Here is a 21,296-nt window from a genome sequence, read left to right as displayed (position 1 = left end):
TGTGTTAACAGTCACAGCCACATTTACTACAAAGTTGTGTTTTGTTTACATAACTTCTTAGGAAGGACATTTTATACAATGGGGAAGCTAAAACCTACAACTGTTTTTCCTATAAAACAGCTGACGAATATTCACACTCTTGATCTCTTCATGATACAGTATCATTACATCACTTTTAGAAAATAAAAGGCAATTTCGGGGCACCTGTGTGGCTCAGTTAGTTAAGTATCTGACTCTTGATTTTGGCTCAGGCCATGACCTCAGGGTCATGGGACCAAGCCCTGCTCCATACTCCATGCTGAACGAGAGTCTGTTTGGGATTCTCTCACTCCCTTTCCCTCTGCGCCCTCTGCCCCACTCGTGTGCTTGCTCTCTCTCTAAAATAAATCAATCTTGAAAAAAAAAGAAAAGGCAATTTAAAGCTAATCATTAGCATTTACAAATCAATAAATTATTACATTTATGAAAAATTACATTACAAGCAAATGTACAAAACACCAGGGAAAGCGAATCTAGCATAAATCTTGTTGGAGAAGGTTAAACAATCTTTTCAATAGATTTGAAAAGCACTGCTGTCCCTTCTCATGCTCATCACTGTAAAACAGACACTTGAGAAACGACAAATTTTATTATTTCTATTTGACGTTTTTTTCCCTAAAATAGAAAAGCAGTCTATGAAATATGAAATAAATAAGAATAATCTGGAAGTTTTGTGGGAGTCCAGTTTCAGTACAATGTTCTTCCCTTTATTTTATGAAGTATTTCATTTAGCCACTCGAGACGAATTTATTTTCTTGATATCAACCTGGCTCAAAATCAGGGTCCCATTTTTGAATTTTCCAACCTGCCCAATCCGTCCATTTGACAAAATACTGGGAGCTGATTTCTTCTTTTTGGATTTCCTGCAGTTAAAGGGAGAGAAAAGTATTAGAGTTAAGCTTATGAAGACGGATTGCAGCACCATCAACCAGGTGACTGTGGTCTGCTCCTGCAAGCTCCTGGGATCCTCCCGTGCACACCACCCCCACTGCCCTACCGCAACAACCGCCTGCCTTCCTGTGGTCCCTGAAACATGCCAGCTGCCTTCCTGTCTCAGGGCCTTTGCACTGGCTTCTTCTTCTTCTTCTTTTTTTTTTTTTTTAAAGATTTTATTTATTTATTCACGAGAGACAAAGAGAGATAGAGGCAGAGACACAGGTAGAGGGAAGAGCAGGCTCCATGCAAGGAGCCCGACGTGGGACTTGATCCTGGGTCTCCAGGATCACACCCTGGGCTGAAGGCGGCGCTAAACTGCTGAGCCACCAGGGCTGCCCTGCACTGGCTTCTTCTATGTGCAATGTTCTTCTACAGATCTTTCTGGGCTGTCCCCTCCTCTTCACTCAGTTCTCAACTCAGAGCCCACCCCCAGTGATTTTCTTTTATAATGCTTTATTGCAACCTCTTCACAGAACCTTCCGGCACCTGACATCCCCTTTCTTACCTGTTTGTATGTTTTGGTGTGTTTCCCTCACTACAATGTAAGCTCCTCAAAGGCAGGGATACCCCTCATGTGATCATGGCTGTATCCCCGACACCTAAGACATCTATATGCTTGGCACGCAGGGAACCCTCAACAGACAGACATATGTGGCCAGGATAAATGACCATCCGCATGCCAGCTCTCCAGGAGTCCAAGAAAAAGGTTAAGACAAAAGATGTCAATTTTGAAACAGTAACTCAAGGAGGGAGAGAAGGCATTTTTGAACAAAAGCTAAGAAAGAAGCATGAAGCAACAAAATCAACACTCCGTCACTCAGATGATGGTGCTCCACCTTGTGTGGTATGGCAGAGCCCAGACTGTGCTGTCATGTGGGCAGGCTCTTGGGGGGGGGTAGGGGGGGAAGATCCCCAATTCAGTTCTGAAGTAGCTGTTTGATCTGGGGCAATGTCCTAAAACCTGTCTTCTCCCAAGACTAGATCAGAATGCACAGAGACAGTGAAGCACTCTAACAGGTCAGAAACACCAGGTAAACTCAAGGTGTTATTTTCAGGACTAACCAGTAGGTTTATCTGGATAACTCCCCCTAGTACCTGAGGATTTCACTCACCTGTCTTCCTGCCCTCTCTTCTTCTTTTTCTTGAAAATATCTGTGTCCTGGGCCTAATTTCAGGATTTAAGACAACATATATGTCAATAATGGGTAATGGAGATTCAAAAGCAGACAAGAGGTTTGTGATCAAAAGCCAGGGAGACACCATTTACTTTTCATCTTTTTCTCAAGCAGGCATATTAAACATACACTCAATTTCATCCCAAAACTCTCTCAAGAGTGTGAAAGGTCATTCCAGAAAAGACTTACAGGAGAAATATGAAATCTTCCATTTTAGGGGAAAGGGAGGGAGCATAGCATCCACCCCTCTGTGGCCCCTATGTTCTATACAATGTAAAATACAACAGAGGAAAAAGATCACAGTAGTTTACATGATCTGCTGGCTTACCTGGCTACTGTTATAGAATGCAACTGACCTGAATGGGTCGGGGAAGATAATCATTTCACCCTCCATCTTACTGTGGTCTATACTGCTTCCCAGGTAGTAGGTCCAGCATTCCCCTGTGGCCAACCACAGGCAACTTCTTGCTCTAGCTTAGTAACAAAAAGGCTGTTACTCGTACCATTCTCTTTTCTTCTTCCTTTGCTGCCTTTTTTCCTTTGATCTGCTCCTGCAGAACCTTGTAATTCACATAACTGTTTTTGGGAGGCTGAAATCCAAGGGGGAAAAAAAGCCAAGAGATAATAATTTTTTATTTTGCAAAGATCTCTCGGTGACCCCTGTCCTCCCTTGCCCTGGGATCTCCTCTTCCTGTATCCTGTCTACTGATGGAAGACAGTGGCAGCCCCTCACCTTAGCACCCAGCATGATGGCACGTTCCTGTTCCAGGACTCGTTCCTTTCCCTTTCCATAACCTGAGATCCCGAACCGGTGCACTTCCAAGCGAGCCTGTGGACACAGACCAGAATCAGATCCAAGTGCATCCCAGAGACTCCAGAGAAGAAATACTCCCTTGGAGCAACACACATCAGACAGGATGTGCTGTGGCAAAAACTCTGTTGTGCTGTAGTTTGTGGAGCTTTGTGGAGGTCTTAACAATAATCTCATACCATAACCTCACAACGCACGTTCTCCCATGTTGAATTTTGGATAGCAGAAGCAAAGACTCAGGAGCACACAAACCAGCAACAGAACTAGGACTGAACGCAGAGTTCTGTATACTCTGGGGTGCTCTCTGAAACGAGCTATTACCCTAATGGGCAAGAATTTCGACCTAAAAGTACCTCTCCAAACACTCTTACTCACACCAAGAAACCATTTCCTATAGCAGCTTCAAACACAGATCTATGTTTGTCTTTTTTTTAAAGATGCTGCAGAGGAAGAGAAAAAGCCACTGATGCCACTCTTAGCAATTGAGTTACCTCCTCCTTTTTTCTCTTGCATTTTAAAAACCTAGTTACAACAGGAGAATACACACATCCCTCCCTACTTTCTTACTTACCACTGCATTATGGGCACTGCAGTCACAAACCATCATGTTTTAAATGACAGCCTAATATTCATCAACTGATGTAGTGTGATTTACTTCAACCACTGGACATGTAAGCATATTTTGTTCAGTATTATAAAGCTGAAAAAAAATTAAGTTTCAAACACATACCTTCTCTAAGTTAAATTCTTGTCTATCCACATCTTTCTCAAGGATACTACTTTTGGTCTGAAAGAAAAAAAAAATTCTTATTAAGATAATCTGTTTCTATATCGTTGGAGTATTTGTCATCAACAGAGTAATCATATTTTAAAAGGCCTTGAAACTGTCCCAGATGCCTAAATACCAAACAATAACATAAGTATGTTGCACAAAAGCTGTAATGGAAGAAAAATGGAGAAAAGAAATGTTAAGGTATCAGAGCTTAAGAAAGGATAAGAAATTATTTTAAAACACAAAAATAAAAAGAGACGATGAGACCAATGTCTGTCTCTCATAAATGACATGCAGATTCTGTGCAGCAGGGGAAACAGTTTAGAAGAGGGTGACTAAGCAGGGATTCTGGAGGGTAAACATTTTATATATATATATATATATATATATATATACACACACACACACACACATATATACACACACACATATATATATATATATTTTTTTTTTTTTAGAGGAAAGTGTGTGGATGAGCTGAGGGGAGGGGCAGAGGAAGAGAGAGAGAATCTTAAGCAGGTTCCACGCCCAACATGAAGCCCACTCTGAAGCCCAACTCGGAGCTCAATTTTAGGACCCTGAGATTATGACCTGAGCCGAAACCAAGAGTTGAACGCTTAGCTGACTGAACCATCCAAGTGCCCCTGAATATTATATTTAAATAACTCTTTCTCTCCCTTCTTCCTCCCATTCAGCCCTTAAAATAATGGCTAACAAAACTCTCGTAACCTAGATATTTCTTTCAGGAACATCACAATTCTAGAAATGGTGGAGATTTGGTTTATAATTCCCAGTAGAAAATAATAATGGGGATCCCTGGGTGGCGCAGCGGTTTGGTGCCTGCCTTTGGCCCAGGGCGCGATCCTGGAGACCCGGGATCGGATCCCACGTCGGGCTCCCGGTGCATGGAGCCTGCTTCTCCCTCTGCCTCTCTCTCTCTCTCTCTCTCTCTCTCTCTCTCTCTGTGACTATCATGAATAAATAAATAAAATCTTTAAAAAAAAAAAAAAAAAAAGAAAATAATAATGCTGCAAATGCCTTCAAAGCATGACTCTTTACACTGATATAGCCACTCACTAGCTTTGGTTACCAATCCACAGAACTGACCAGAAGCTTGAGATTTTAAGGGAATATATTGTCACATCTGGCTAACAGCAGCAGTCACTACCCAACCCCATCCTGGACCAATAGGAAGCAGGCTCTAAAAGCTGTGAAGCCTCTAGAAAAGGCCCCCCTCTCCCTCAAAGGACAATGTTGAAGACAGATAGCCAGCCAGCCGCTCAGCAGGGTGGGACCTCCTGCCAACCCGCTCAGCAGGGAGCTCTGCAATGTACAGGTCTCCCGGTCTCTCCTTCTCCGAATGGAGCTGTACTTCAGCTTATCCTGGTCTGTTCCCCCAGTGTGTATTTTGGGTGTGCAGGTCGGTCACTGAATGCTTCCACAGGTGACAGGCTCTGTCTCTGTGAGGCCATACACTGATCTCACAGAGGGCTTCTTACAATGAAAGTGGATAAGGTGTGCGGTGGTAAATGTCAGTGAGGTCCAGTAAATAGGAAGACGTGGCCAGCGCTCTCATTATTAGCTAATCCACTGTGAAATAACAGTCTCCAGCAGTCACCCCAGCACTGCTCATCTGCTGGCATGCTGCATGCTGACACCCAGCTGGACAGGCGGAACATGGTACCATGAAGGATGACTGCCGTGCGCTAAGCATGTGACCCTGTTCTGGGCTCTCAGTCACAATAAAGGCATCTTCCACATTATTTTACCAAGATTTCTGACTTTTGTTATGCTTCCAATTTTCTTCCATCATGTATTTCACAGAATCGAATGCCTAAGTTAAGGCGATGGGCACACAAAGGACACCAGGCACTTCCATTCCTCTATGCCAGAAAGTCTGATTTCGTGTTCCATGTCAGAAAAAAAATGCTCTATTTCCTTGAAGTTAAAAAACCTTTTCCATTGGCCTGCACACCCAATCTATTTAATATGATAAACAGTAATACTACTTTTGGAAAACAAATTGCTTATATCTTAATGAATTCAGGATTATCCAGAACCTCTAATGCAAATTGTATGCTAAAAAGAAAAACTGTATGTGGTTCACAGATCTCCAAAATCCCATGAAACATTTACCTCCTTTCCTAAAAATTTAAAGAGTTCTTTCTCTCTCTTCTTCCCTCCCATCCATCCAATGAAAGCAACTAATTATGTCTTCTGAGTTGGAAATTTCATTCAGGAGCATGAGATTCCCAGCAGTACTGGAGAAGTCACAGATGCCCTCAGCAGCCCTGTATCAGATCAGCACGAGGAAGGAGCAATCTAAGTGGACCTAAGTGCTGTGATAAAAATCCCTGGCCACCTGTGTGACAGTCACTGTGGGGCCAAAAGTCCTGTGTCTGGGGATGACCCATGGAGGAGAGGGTCACAGCCTCTGAGGTCCCTGCTTTCCCCTGCAGCCCCACAGAACACCAAGTCCTTGCACGCAGGCCTCCATTTATCCTGGTTGTGGGGACATGCAGGCTGAGGGGCAGTGTGGACAGAGTTAGCAGGTGTGGTCGGTCACACATAGACAGCTTGCTATTCCCTCTGTTATCATTTCACTAGAAACATCTCAGCTTTGCAGCTCTCGATGTTTGAGAAAAGGTTTGGATTCTAGGTCTTTTTTTTTTTTTAATAATAAAAGCAAACATTTAGAAAATAATTCTTAGCTCACTGTCTTGTGATGCTGAGTCCATAGGCATGAACCCACCAATATCTAATATCAAAAAAATTTTTTTTTATTTATTTGAGAGAGAGAGTGCATGTACAAGCAGTGGGGAGGGGTAAAGGGAAGGGAGAAGCAGACTCCACACTGAACAGAGAGCCCAATGTGGGGCTCTATCCCAGGACCCTGGGATTGTGACCTGAGATGAAGGCAGATACTTAATTGATTGAGCCACCCAGGTGCCCCCAATATCTAACTTTTATTCACAGCTTTAAAGACCTTTCAGTCCATTATTCATCATATATTGCCTGATTTAGAAATCATCAGTAGTTTTGCCTGTTTTCTTTTCCCTCATGCTCACTGTAGCAGAAAGCTTACTACCTACAGGCAATACTAGGTCCTCCCCTACTTCTTGCTCCCTGCTGGAAGTTTGGCAGGGCTACATGACTTTCTTTGGCCAAAGAAGTATGAGCAGAGGGGACATATGCCCCTTCCACATGGAACTACTAAAAGCCATTCACTGACTCCCCTTCTTCACCAAAGCAACTAACAGCCTTCTTTCTAGACGGTGGAGCCCCTATTATCCTGGGTCCCTAGATGAGCATGGTGTGGAGCAACACACTCTGTCCTTGCTAACCCTGATGGACATATGAAAATAATTAACTTTGCCTTCAAACCACTGAGATGTAGGGAGCATGTTACCAAACCACTGCCTAATCTATCCTTTATTTTTTTTATTTTTTATTTATGATAGGCACACAGTGAGAGAGAGAGAGAGAGAGGCAGAGACACAGGCAGAGGGAGAAGCAGGCTCCATGCAGGGAGCCCGACGTGGGAATCGATCCCAGGTCTCCAGGATCGCGCCCTGGGCCAAAGGCAGGTGCCGAACCGCTGCGCCACCCAGGGATCCCCCTAATCTATCCTGACCTGTAAAGCCTTACTGTCCCACACACAGGAAAGAGAAATGTTTGCAGATTTTGAAAACGTGCATGTTAGGCTCTGAAGAAAGAAGAAAGCTATAATACAAAGAAAAGTTTAGGGGTGCGGGATAAAAGCTGGCAGTCTCCTGGGCTAAGTGTGCGTCCATGGGCTGACTTTGCTGACCACGACTATTTTCTGCTGCACTGGTTAGATTCTTTTATTCTACTAGTTACATTGTCCAACCTTGTCCAATGAGAGAGTAGTTCAGTAATTAAACACTCTTTTTAAAATTCGAGCAGTTCCAAGAACATTGGGAAATTTATTCATATCTTCTAGAAGGCAAATTACTTCAACTGTGTTACTCTCCTCCTAATACTTAACCAAAACTGGTTTGCTAAACAGGAGTGTGGAACAAAGTTAAAGGGTGCCCTGGAGCATGAAGCATTTCAGGGATGAGTCCTAGGGAATGATCCAGATATTGTAAAGGTTATGAGAGCAGTTAAGAACCTGTGGCGGTAACACAGGGACAGGTCTTTCTATCTAGTGAAGATCCTAGACCAGCGCATTTGTGTTACTAAAAAGATGAAGAGCCTAACCTAACCTGCTCTCGCTCTCTCTGGTGTAGCAGCTTTCAAGCCAGAAACCCTGGGGTCAAAACCTGAGCTCTGGTGGTCACTTCACATCCACAATCCTTTCTGTGGAATTCTTAGAAAATTCAGGAGCTTTCACATTTGAGAAAAGTAATATTGTGAATGTACTGAATACAATATATCATTTTCACTGGGGGACAAGACAGCACCTCATGATTAAGTACATTCATATTTCTGCCGCAGTGTCTATGAATATTCATGCCAAATGGAACAAACAAAAATTATTCCTTAGCCCCATGAGTTGAGTTCAGATCAGCTTTTGCTGCCAAATAAATCTAAAACACAACAAAACTGTGACTTCCAAAGCTCTGGGGTTCTGGAACTGTAGATATGGGGTGACTGACAGTTTAAACGTAGGCAAGTATCTTAACCTCTCTCAGGCATCGATTTCCTCTGTAAAATGAAGACAGGGTGCATGAACTGTGAGGATCCAGTGAAATAATGAATTAGTGAACAGAAGTAATCACCTGTGATACATAGTATGCACAGGAAATCTTAGTTATTAAAGTGATTTACTGCATGCTTAGTAGCAGTCTGCATGTACCTGTGTCCAGGCCATAAGGGCCAAGAGCCTCTTCTGATCTAGAGTCCACTGTTCTATTATTTCTATTCCCTCTTTCTCATCCCTTTTCTATGGAGGCCACAAAGAAGGCTAAGGTCCAGGACGCAGATGATGCTAAGGGTAGAGAAAATAAAATACTAAGATGTATCCCTTGAGCAAGCAACACTTGGATCATTTCCAGCCACACATGGTGCTTTCAGTCTCAAGACCTTTCTTCCTCACAGGCAGCCTTACACTCACCCCTCAAATCCGGAGTCTAGGCCACCCCATCTTGAACCAGAACCACTGTAGTAAACTCCTAACCTAGCCCCCGTAGGCCTCTTGCTACTGCTTATTTACAATCTACCATACAGGGACCTCAGTGAACGTTTAAAATGTAAATCAGATCACCTCGTGCCCTAAAATTCTTTGTGGTTTTCTACATACTTTAAATTTCAAAGGCCTTGGCCTGTCCCTCTACCACGGCTTGGACTCTTCTCCCCTTTGTCCTACTCCATTAGGTTTCTAGCTTCCAGAACCCAAAGGCCTTTTTTTTTTTTTTTTTAAGATTTTATTTATTTATTCATGAAAGACAGAGAGAGAGAGAAGCACAGACACAGGAAGAGGGAGAAGCAGGCTCTATGCAGGGAGCCTGATGTGGGACTCGATCCTGGGTCTCCAGGATCATGCCCTGGTCCAAAGGCAGCGCTCAACCACTAAGCCATGGGACTGCCCTCCATAGGCCTTTTCATACCTGGCATGACACTTCTGGCTCCTTTCACTGGTAAGCTTTAGCAGAGCCTCATGTCACCTTCTCCTGAGACTGCCTGCCCACTCTACCAAAAGGAGGTTCTTCCTATTAACTCTCAAGACTATTTCTCTCCCTCAGGGGGTTTAAAACTCTCCTTATTTTATTAATTTACCTGATGCTTGATTACACCAGTAGACTGTAGATTCTATGAGGGCAGAGGACTATATCTCATTCACTGCTGGATCTCCTGGCAAACAGGAGGCACCCAATTATTCATGGACTAAATAAGGAAGATCATAATCTATTTCCTGTCAAACTACTTCTATAGTCACTGCTTTATAAAAGGGATATGATCAGTTAGTTCATTTGCAGGTTAGACAGTTGAAATGGGTAAAATGTTATATAGATGGTGGCCAAGTTCCCCGATTAATCCATTAAAAGGCGTGTTATGGGGAGGGTTCCCCCACATAGCAATGCTCCCACACCAGCTACAATTCAAACTAATGGTGACACTCTCTATCTGGAGATAGCATCAGATTACACAGGTTGAGGGCTCAGTCCTACAAGATGGCCACCCATCTCATTCTCCAGCTGCAAGTTCATGCTGTGACCTGTGTGTGCTTCTGACCAACCACCTACAGATTAAAAGTTCCCATGACTCCCTCCTTGGGTTCCATTAGTTTGCCAGGGTGGCTCACAGAATGCAAGAAACCTGTCTAACTTACTAGAGCACTAGTTTATTATAAAAGAATATAGGGGATCCCTGGGTGGCTCAACGGTTTGGCGCCTGCCTTTGGCCTGGGGTGTAATCCTGGAGTCCCCGGATTGAGTCCCACGTCAGGCTCCCTGCGTGGAGCCTGCTTCTCCCTCTGCCTGTGTCTCTGCCTCTCTCTCTGTCTCTCATGAATAAATAAATAAAATCTTAAAACAAAAACAAACAAAAAAGAATATAACTCAGGACGAGCCAGATGGGGGGATGTACAGAGTAAGATAATGTGGGACAGGACGAGGCATTTCCATGTCTTCTCTGAGTGTGTCAGTCTCCAAGCACCTCCACACCATCACCAACCCAAAAACTTTCCAAACTCTTTGGGTTTCTACAGAGGCTTCATTTCATAAAGTATGACAGATTAAATCATTGACCACAGGCAATTAATTGAGCCCATTATTTCCCCCCAGAGGTCAAGGAGATGGGATTGAAAATTCCAAATTTCTAATCATGTGGTTGATTCTCCTGGCAACCTGCCCTAATTCACTCACTATAAAAGATACCTTTACTCTCTCATCACTTAGGGAACTATAAGGGTTATAGGAGTTCTGCACTAGAAATGGGGGACAAAGACCAAATATATATATATATATTTTGTATTTAAATCACCATACCACACCATGAACACCTGTTTCGATATACAATGTAGTTTAACCACAGTACTTATGGCACAAGCCTAGGGAAAGAAGGTCATTTCCTGGGTTCAGGCAGGGCCAGCTGGGTTGTCCAACTTGTCAGTACCTCTCATGTATTCTCCAAAGACAACTAGCTGACTCCATGCAGGCTATCATTATCTTATTAGACATTTTTGCTGATTCCATGTCTGTCTGAACTGTCCTACAATGACCTGTAAGCTTTCAGAAAACAGGGGTCACAACTATCTTTTACCACATTATACAAACTCTTAGCATAGCATCACATATCCTAATTACTCCCAACTGACCGACTGACTATTCCTTAGCTGGCATTCCCAGGATATGCCATTAATAACTAGCGTCATATTCACTGGTATTTGTTTACATGTTGCAATGTAAACATCCTGAAGTCTTGTACAGGCTTACGTGTTTTCACTGTGTTCATAATCTGTCTCTTTAGCCAGACACATTCATGTGTTCAAAGGATAAATTTTAAAAAGGAGGAAAGGACAGAACGCCAAGGACAACTGAAAAATTTCATTAAAGTCAGGAAATCCAAAATGTCAAATGAACTGAAGTTCCTGAGAAAAGCCAACTACAGTGAAAAAGGGATCAAAAGGGAAGGGAAGGGCAGCCCGGGTGGCTCAGCGGTTTAGCACCCCCTTCAGCCCAGGGCGTGATCCTGAAGACCTGGGATGGAGTCCAGGGTCCGGCTCTCTGCATGGAGCCTGCTTCTTCCTCTGCCTATGTCTCTGTCTCTCTATCTCATGAATAAATAAATAAAATCTTAAAAAAAAAAAAAAAAAAGGGAAGGGAAGGGAAGAAGATCGGAAAGGGAAGAAAGAATCCAACAGTCGGCAGCAAATGTTCTATTATTAAGAGACAGAGAAATGCACCCATTCAATGCCAACGTTTTTGTCCTATTAGAAACTTTCCATTCTAGAAAGAACCCAGCAAGTGTAAGAGGAAACAGAAGACCGAGACACCTGAAGAAATGAGGGAAGGTACTCAGATGCTTTGTTCGCTAAATTCTCCAAATGCAGAATTAGATATAATGCAAAGCCAACCTTTTCCTTTGTGTGGCACATAGAGAAAATACTACTCTTGGTAAGGTGCACAACAGTTGGCTGTGGTAATACCAATCACTGTAAGTTCCCTGGCTGGCTGAAGGGCCAAGGGAATCCACTTCCTATCCTGCCTTAACAGTTCCCAGTGTCCCATGTTTGGAGTATGAGTTGGAAATTGACCTAGAATCCTAAAATCAAGGTAGAGGATTACAAAAAGCACTTAGTCTTTGAAGAAGGCATGCTGGTGAGTGTGACATGAAGAGCTGGCTGAATGCTAGGAAAGAGGACACAGATGGTTTTTTAAACCATGAAATAGATGTGGAAAGCACTGGACACTAGCATGTGATCACAAGTTCATCAAGAAGGATGCACGCCTATCTTTGTGGTGGGTTGAACTGCTGTCTCCAAAAAGACATGTCCATGTCCTAATCCCCAGAATCAATGAATGGATCTTACTTGGAAAAAGGGTCTTTGTAGGGTAATTAAGTTAAAGATCTCATGATGAGACCCAACCTAGATTTCAGGTGGGCCCTAAATCTAATAACAGCTGTCTTACAATAAGGGCAGAGGGAGATTTGAGACTCAAACATATAGAGAGCCACATGCAGATGGAGGCAGAGTTTAGGATGATGCAGCCACAAGCTAAAGAATGTTTAGAGACACCACAAGCTGAAAGAAGGAAGGAAGGATTCCCTTTCAGAGAGGAGTGTGCCTAGCCAACACCTTGATTGTGGCTTTTGTGGCCTCCAGAACTAGGAGAGACCAAATTTCCATCCAGCAGCCCTAGGAAACTAATACAATCCCTTTTTCCTTTTATGAGACAAAAGTTTATAGGACATGAAGAATCCAACAGAAATAGAATATTTGGATTTTTGCAATATATTTGACAAAACTATAATATCCTTGTGGGAAAAGCTGGATAAGCAATGACATCTCTCTCTTGGCCTGAATTTTGAGTAAGGCTTACAAAATTCAGTCTGAGAGAGATTACTGCTCAGTGAAATCAAACTGCTTTCCAACAGAATGTAAGTTCCTTGAGAGAGAACAGTTTTCTCTCTTGCTCAATGCTGTATCCCGGTGCCTGAAACAGCAGCCAGAAACAGTTGTCGAATGACTCAGTTTTCTCTGAGCACCGTCAAGCAGAAGGCTTATCGGTATGAAAAGATCCACTCAGCAGGCTTGCATTTCTCAAACTCTGCAGATTCCTAAGAAAGTCTTATTTTCATATTTGGCCCTTGGCTGGCTCCTGGGAGCTGACCAATTGGAATATTGTCTGATAAGAGTGTTTTTGCATCCCCAAGCCTTGAGCCAAGCCACACCAAGTCTGCCCAGATCATTTATCCTAACACTGTGATTTATGGAGAATACCTGCTTTTATTCTAGGGGTCTAGAGCTTTAGTAACTAAGGTCAGTCTGCATGTCTACATAACTGACCTCTAACAAAAACCGTGGACACCCAGGCTGGGGTTGAAAGTGGTTAGCAACACTTCCCACATACTGTCAGAGGACACTGCTGGGGATATGAAACATCCCATGCAACACCACTGGGAGGGGATATCTAGACACTTGCACTTGGTTTCCTCTGGCCTGACCCAATCAGGCTTTTCCCTTCACTAGCTTTCACTCTGTATCCTTTTGCAGTGGTAATTTGTACCTGTGATGATGACTACATGCTGAGTGTTGAGTCCTGTGAGTGCTTTTAGCAAATCCTCAAGCTTACGGGTGGTGCTGGGGACACCTGACGTGGTCTATATAGAAACTAGAAACTCATCTAGCGGTGCCTGGCTGGCTTGGTCCCTACAGCTTGCAACTCTTGATCTTGGGGTCATGAGTTCAAGCCCCATGTTGGGTGCAGAGATAAATAAAGAAAAACTTATCTTTCTAATTTTTTTAATAAAAACTTTTTTAAAAAAAGGTTTTATTTACTTAAGAGAAAGAGAGAGAGATTGCACATGCCTGTATGAGCAAGGGGAGGGGCAGAGGGAGCATGAGAAGCAAGCTCCTGGCTGAGTAGGGAGCCCATTGTGGGACTCAATCCCAGGACCCCAGGATCATGACCTGAGCCAAAGGCAGACACTTCACGGACTGAGCCACCCAGGTGCTCCCCGCAAAACTCTTTTAAAAAAAAAAGGAAAAGATACTTATCTAAAACTGTGATATCAGGGTTTTCACCATATACATATAAACCAACTCATTACCTGCATGTTCTCATTTCGATCTAGCTTCTCTTTTCTTTTTTTATTCCTGCTGTGAAATTCTATCACTTCTACTTGCTCCCTGCTGTTCTTCAGGGTTGAGGGTGATGCTGCAGCACAAGGGACTTCTGGTCCTGAAGGGGGTTCTGCGGGGGTCACAGCAGGAGTGCACTGCAGCTCTTCTTGGAGTTCCTTGAAGAAGCTGGAAGCACTCTTCCTTTGGCCTCTTACAAGAGAACCAGGTAGGGGAGCTGGCTCTCCTGTCACTGCCGCTGGGGTCCCAGCATCTCTCTTCTTGTTTTCTCCTTTCTTTTTGCTCCTTTTCTGTTCTGCTTCATATTGTGTTTCTCCTGTTTGTTCAAACGCAGAGTGGAAAAAATAAATCGCTTTGGTTTTATCAAATCGTTAAATCACATGAATGCGCTTAGGTGCGAGCCAGGGCTATCCGCACCCAGAAATACAAAGAAAAAAAAGTTTTATTTTTCTTCAAATGGGGCTGTAGTTGCACAATTATTTTTTACTGTTTAAGCAAGCTCAGAATTTCGACCAATGGCTCCACGCTAAAACAGATCTTGCAGTATCAGGTTACAAATTTAAGAAATGTTTGCTCCTTAAAGTCCCTAATGCCTTGGCTCTCTGCGTTGTGTGTACAAGGGATGTCCTCTGACGTGGAGCAGGTTCTCAGAACGCGTGGAACCGCCTTCTGGCTGAAGTGCCAGGCGGCTGCCAATCTGTAATAACTTTCTATTTCCTTTTCCCCAGGCCAGATTGAAGGAGAGCACAGACTGGCCAGCTTGGTATTAGAAAAGGCTGTGAAAAGCTTTACGTGAAATCATCTAAGAAGTCTGCGGAGAGGCACCCTGAAGGATGGAGCTGGGCCGAGACAAGGTGGTGCCGACGCCCCGGGGGCACGCGGGGCGGGAGGGTGGCGCCGGGAGGGCGGGCTGCCCAGCGGGCCGCGAGACTGACAGGGTGGGCTGTTCCGGGAGCCCAGGCCCCGCGCGCATCGCCGTGCTTAGACGAGCCCCTTGGCGCCCACACACAGGGACGACTCGGGTGTCTGATCCCTGGGTAACAGAGCCCGATCACCGCAGCGGTGTGTGCCGGACCCATCCGGGGACCCAGGTCGGAGGCGCTGGGGCTGCTCAGCCTGCGGGAACCTTTAGCCTGAACGCCCAGGGCGGCCCAGTCCGCTCTCCACGTGGGCGCCGAGGCCCCGCACTCACCAAAGTCGTAGAGGTTCCGGAGCAGGGCGTCCAGGAGGGCCCGAGAACCGGCGGGCGCGCGGGCCCCCGGCCCCGGCTCCTGAGCCATGCGGGCCGCCCCGCCGCGCTCCGGCCCCGAGCCCGCCGACACCCGCGCCTCGCGCGGCCCGCACTTCCGACTTCCGACGCGGTGCGCGAGCGCGCGCGTCGCAGGTCCCGGCGCGGCTTCCGTCCTGGTTAAGATGGCGGCGCCCGGGGTCCTGCGGAGCGGCAGCAGAGGGTGCCGCCGCCCCAGGCGAGGTCGGGCCGCCCTGCGCGGAAGAACCGCCCCCAGCAGCGGCAGCACCACCACCGCCTAGCAAAGAATGTCAGGCCCCGCCCGGGACGGCAGCCGCACCATGGATTCTTCCAGCTCCTCTAACTCCCGTTTCTCCGTCGGCTCCGCCAGTCCCGGCGCTGTCGTGCTCCTCTACTCGGTAGGCGCCCAGGGGAAAGAGGCCCGGGGCGGGGCCGCCGGAGAGGACTCCACCCGCCCGGCCCCGGCCTTCTGCGGGCCACGACCCCTCCGGCCCCCCGGCCCCCCGGCCCCAGAGAGTGGGTTCCGGGGCCGCGCGGGAGGGGTTGGGTGCTTGACTTGGTTTCCAAGGCAACGGGGTATCGGTGCGTGTGTAAGTGTGTGTGCGCTTTTAGAAGTTTCTATGGGTGGTGGCTCCGGTGGTTCCTTTCCACTCATTCCTTCTCGTACCCTCCGCCAGGCACGGGGCCTTCAGAGAGCCCCCGATACCGGAACGCGACGCGAGAATGGACCGTTCCGCCCCTGGCGAGGGCCAGCCTTCGGGTAAACCCGAGAGACCTGCGGGTCCGACCCGGCGGCAGAGGCATCAGCCTGCGGCTCCCCGCCCCGCCCCGCCCCGCCCCGCCCCGCCCTGCTGCTGCGGCGGTCCTGGGAGAAAAGTGTTGGGCTTGCATGTGGGCATAGGATTCGAAAGACGGAAAGTCTTTAATCTAGGAAGATTTGGAACTTCCGGAAATTTTTATTGCGTTTTTGTCTTCCATCCGTACTTTTTGCAGTAGTCATTTCGGAAGACAGGCATCTTCCGAGAGGCCACCCAGCCTCTCCACAGCTTGCCTCCCGGCCCCCCGCACCCCTACGCCCCTCCCGATTTTCACCGATCTTTTTTGCCACCGGAATGTTGGTCGCTCACAATTTATGTGAAGAAATTATGAGGTAAACGGTTTGTAGTTCTCAAAATTGCACAATTGTGGGGCAACTGATCTTTTTTTTTTTTTTTAACCACTAAATTATGTCTACAGGGATATTAAAAGAATGCATTTTAAAAGCACGTTACTGTGTCCAGGTTAGTGGCAGTCTCTGACTTAAATACAGTATTAATTTGTGTAGGAAGATCACAGCAGCAAAAAGACAAGAGAAGGTAAACAAAAATCTCAGTTTCAAAAGAAGCGATATAGAGGGCTACCTTCACATTGGGACACCAGTATTCTTTGGAACTTGGGAAACTTCTCTTTCCTTGATGTGGAGAGCTCTGGGTTTGTAATTGCTGTCAACTGTCCACTTGTGTGAGGATTATTACTTTAACCTCTCTCCTCATTGACCTTTTCATTCCACATCTGTGGTAGAACTATTTTGACCTCATTTTCTGACTGCTAATCCAGAGCCAGCACATGTAGGGGAGCCGGTTGCTGTGTAGATCTGACTCGCTGTAAGTAGCTTTCTCAGCCCCCAGCTGGTTTGTGAGTTGATGGTAATTTTGCAGAAAGAGTAGGGGTTTTTTACTTCCTCATTTACCAATGGTTCTTTCATGAGAACACTTCTGTAAACTTTTTCACATGAAAAATTAAGGCAATTGTATGTGAGCTTTTTCTGCTTCTGAATCTGGCCAGAGCCCTCACTGGCTCACCTCTCAGGATTGTGTCCTCTACTTTCATGATAACCTGAACTTTTTCTTACTCTTTCAGGCTGTTCTTATTTCCTCAGCCTCCGTTATTGTGCAATACTCCACCTAATGTGAGAGTAGTGCTTAGGGATATTTAAGATACTCCTGATTGCAGCAAACATTGCAGCATCCTACTCGCCATACTCATTACTCTCAATGTCTGAGATATGGAAGTAAAAGATCCAGCCCTTGCCTCTGTGGACTTGAAGTCATGGAAATAAGCAATTACAGTTGAGATAAGGGCAATGATGGAATCATGCCAGTATGTTGTGGGAGGAATGAAAAGGAGCACCTGACTTGTCCAGGGCTTCAGGGTTTTTAAGAAAAGGTGACACCTGAGCTGACTTTTTGAGGTGTGAATGGGAGATAAGGGAGGAGAGGAAGGCTGGCCTAGGCATCCATGTAAGAAAGCCACTTGCATGTTTGGGAGGACCAAGTAGTTAGATAAGGGTGGAATAAGGAGACATGAGAAACAAAACTAAGGAGGTATCTGAAGATATTTCCTAAGGGGGCTTTATATATTATGTTTATACACCATTAAAGATAGAATCTTCACTTCCTAAGGGAACATTTCAGGATTATCAAATTTGTGTTTCATTTGTTTTGTTTTTTTGTTTTTTTGTGTTTTTTTTTTTTTAAGATTTTATTGATTTATTTGACAGAGCCCAAGTTGGTGGCAGAGGGAGAGGGAGAAGCACACTCCCTGCTGAGCAAGAAACCTGATTCAGGACTCCAGGATCATGACCTATGCTGAAGGCAGATGCTTAACTGACTGAGCCACTCTGGTCCCCCCAGATTTGTATTTTTGGAAGTCTAAGAAGACTAGGTTGCTAGAGTGGTTAGTTGTGTGGATAACCTTTACTTGAGTAGAGACTGTAGGAGGAGAATCTGATTGGAGAAGGAATCTGATACCAAAAGCACGGAGATCAGAACACTATTACAGTAATTCAGAGAAGTGATGAAAGCCTGAGGCAATGGCAGTGAGCCTAGGGAGAGAGAGGATGGGTGAGTTTGTGTGATCTTTAGGACAGTTGAATGCAGTGGCTAAGGAAAAGGAGGTGGGTGGATGTTGCTGCCTTTTGCTGATAGGAAATCTGGGGAAAGGAACAGGTATAGTCAGGGTAATATATTTCAGTTTGGAATGTGTTCAGTGTGAGATGCAAGTGGTAAAATTAATGATTTCGAACTTACAGATTGCTGTGTTATGGGCCAGATATATCACAGGGTGTTTGGGAGATACCCAAATAGAATTAGAAATATGGTACCGGAGCAAAGGAGGAAGGTCTGGCCTAAATACATGGATTTGTCAGGCATCAGCAAGTAGACTGTATGTGAAGCCATAGGTCTGCTTGAAATCTTTCAATGAGACGACAGAATGAAAAGAAGACTGGGAGTAGATAATTACTGTACCCAGAACCCAAATTATGGCTTTCTTTTAGAGTCTGAATGAAAAATCGGGACTCCTTACAATGTCTTACAAGACTGCATAATTGATTCCTCCCTGATTTTACTAATCTTGCTCACAGGGCTTCAACCACACTGGCCTTCTGTTCACTGTTCCCTCTGTATGGCATGCCGTTTTCCCAGGAATTTACATTTGCTACCCTCTCCCCTGTTTTTTTTTTTTTTTTTTTTTTTCTTTTTTTCAGTCCCAGCTCAGATATCTCTCAGAGAGGCCTTACCCAACCATCCAATCTAAAGTAGCTCTCCAGGGCAGCCTGGGTGGCTCAGCGGTTTAGCTCCGCCTTCAGCCCAGGGCGTGATCCTGGAGACCGGGGATCGAGTCCCACATCGGGCTCCTTGCATGGAGCCTGCTTCTCCCTCTGCCTGTGTCTCTGCCTCTCTTTCTCTGTGTCTCTCATGAATAAATAAATAAAATCTTTAAAAAAAAAATAAAGTAGCTCTCCAGTCCCTCCTCCTTACTGTATTTTCTTTGTATTCCCATTCCAGTGTTGTACTACGGTAGTCTTGTACTGACTCTCAAAGCTGATTGATAAATTTTCATGACGTTAAGAGCACATTGGTGGAACACAGCCATTATCAAAAAGTAAAAATTAAGTTTTATAAATTTACAGTTAAATAAATTCTGTTAAAAACAAAACTAATAAATGCTCAAAACTCAACGCTTCCTAATTATTTTCATTAGATTTTACTGTTACCTCTGCTTTCAAGTTTATGTCTGTCAGACTGTAAGATGGAAATCCTATGTAATACTGGTTACTCCCTATCTGTCCCCAGATCGGTGTTCAGTGAGATCATGCTGATAGCTTCAGGTCTGCCATGGGGGGAGTGTAAATACGACAGAAATCAACAAATGCTAGAAATCAGGGCTCTTGCGTAGTTAAACATCCACCAGCATGCTACTGCTAGTAGGCCTAAGTAAAACTTGTTTATTTGTTGTCTGTCTTTCCTGAAGGGAGTGTAAACTCCCTCAGTACCCAGTTTTTGTCTGCCTTGTTCATGCTTTATTCGTGGCCTGTAGAACAGTGCCTGGTACATTGTGCGCTCTCCGTAACTGTCTGTGGAATGAATGGATACTCCAGAGCCGTCAGCAGGGAGGTACAAGGAGAAGCCTGTTTAGCTACAGATGAGGGGCTGCTATAAAAATTTAGAGAAACAAGGGGGGGAAATAACCTAAGTCTTTCTGGGACTCCTCTCTGTATTGTGCTCCTACATGAGTAGCCATGTAAATATATTTATTTTATGATGGTAAATACTTCTCCCTCATGGTTTACGGAAGGTCAATGAATGAGTAGTTAACATTCAACCCGACCTGCATGTAGGAGTCACTTGGAGTACTTTTTAAAATAATTCTGATGCCCAGGTACCATTCACACCAAATTAATCAAGAATATCTGGGGGCGCCTGGGTGTCTTGGTTAAACACCTGACCTTTTTTTTTTTTTTTTTTTTTTTTTAAGATTTTATTTATTTGTTTGAGAGAGAGAGAGAGTGCACAAGTCTGGGGAGGAGTAGAGGGAGAAGGGGAGGGAGAGGCAGGCTTCCTGCTGAGCTGGGAGCCCCTCTCAGAGCTCTATTTCAGGACCCTGAGATAGATCATGACCTGAGCTGAAGGCAGATGCTTTAACCAACTGAGCCACCCAGGTGCCCCTAGTGTCCAACTTTTTATCTTAGGTCCTGGCCTCAGGGTGTGGAGCCTACTTTAAAAAAAAAAAACAACAACAACAACAAAAAAACACTATGTGGGGACCTGAGCATCAGTATATTTTTAAAGTGACCAGGTTACTCTCATGTGCAACCTGGCTTAAAAACTGCTGGATTAGACATCGGCTTAGAACCAGATTGAGAGAAGTTTGAGCTTTTAGCCTGTGAATATTGGGGAGCCATCATCAGTAGGGTTCAGGAAGTGGCTTTAGTCAGTAATTTACTTTTTCATTCTATAATGATTGAATTCCTATTAGGAAATGGGAATACAAAAACATAGAAGACACATTACCTACACAGACAAGTTTACAGTCTAGTAGGGGAGATACCAATCCAAGCTAACAAAGTATATAGGTGCTGTCTTGACTCAAAGGAGATGACTTGACTCAGTCAAGACTCAAAGGAGATGTTAAGTTCAGTCAAGGTTGAGGCAATTGGACACAGAGATAAACAGTAGCTGTGGTTAATGGCTAAATATTTCCAGGTGAACAGTGGGGAAGGGTCTTTCTCCATCTCTTCCTCCTCCTCCCTCCCCCATCTTCGTGCATATGTATATACATGTATACTTATTTATAAGTATTTTATATATTTATGATATAAAGTATATTTATAAGTATGTTATACATGCCTGTATGTTGATACATATAGTATATCTTTATCTCCCCAGCTGATTCTGATCCTTTTCACTTTCCACTCCCAGGACCACTAAGTAGAAAGTCTTTGAGTCCCCTTTCATTCCTAAAATTATATAATTTATAATGATAGTTTGTTGCATTGTACCAAGTCTGAGTCTACATAAACTATTATTTTACTAATGAGAAATGTGAAATTGGAGAAAGTTCTTGAAACTTATAACCAAGAGTATGGTATGTTGCAGTTTTACACCAGAATTCCATCAGTGAGAAGCTTTTCCCTTATATATTCTCTATGTATGTGGGCATAAAAATGTTCATGTTTGAATATTTCACATGTTTTAGATGCTACCCTTTTTATGTTGAAACTC

The 21,296-nt window shown here is 44.5% G+C and overlaps 2 protein-coding genes across 6 annotated transcripts in view; one reads left to right on the top strand and one right to left on the bottom strand.

Moving 5' to 3' along the window:
• Nucleotides 1–609: 609 nt before the first annotated feature.
• Nucleotides 610–15,328, bottom strand: C4H1orf131 (chromosome 4 C1orf131 homolog). The gene is made up of 7 exons (XM_025448660.3): nt 15,196–15,328; nt 13,973–14,319; nt 3,692–3,748; nt 2,884–2,979; nt 2,654–2,740; nt 2,088–2,140; nt 610–902 (listed from the first exon to the last, which is right to left on the bottom strand). Exons 1-7 carry the CDS (start codon nt 15,281–15,283, stop codon nt 764–766), a joined length of 867 nt encoding a protein of 288 aa, XP_025304445.1. The 5' UTR covers nt 15,284–15,328; the 3' UTR covers nt 610–763.
• Nucleotides 14,667–21,296, top strand: part of GNPAT (glyceronephosphate O-acyltransferase) — a 35,221-nt gene continuing 28,591 nt past the window's right edge. For 3 of the 5 annotated variants that reach the window (XM_025448658.3, XM_049108933.1, XM_025448656.3), the window contains exon 1: nt 15,510–15,650. In XM_025448658.3, coding sequence (XP_025304443.1) covers nt 15,540–15,650 — 111 coding nt within the window. In that variant the 5' untranslated portion in view covers nt 15,510–15,539. Of the gene's footprint in view, nt 14,858–15,509; nt 15,651–16,153; nt 16,403–21,296 lie in introns of those variants that run through there. The other 2 variants (XM_025448657.3, XM_049108931.1) reach the window with 2 other exon arrangements.

This window comes from Canis lupus, chromosome 4 (assembly GCF_003254725.2).
Source record: "Canis lupus dingo isolate Sandy chromosome 4, ASM325472v2, whole genome shotgun sequence".
NCBI classification, from domain to species: domain Eukaryota; kingdom Metazoa; phylum Chordata; class Mammalia; order Carnivora; family Canidae; genus Canis; species Canis lupus.
Note: the sequence above shows the minus strand (reverse complement) of the source record. Positions and strands in the feature narration are given on the sequence as shown.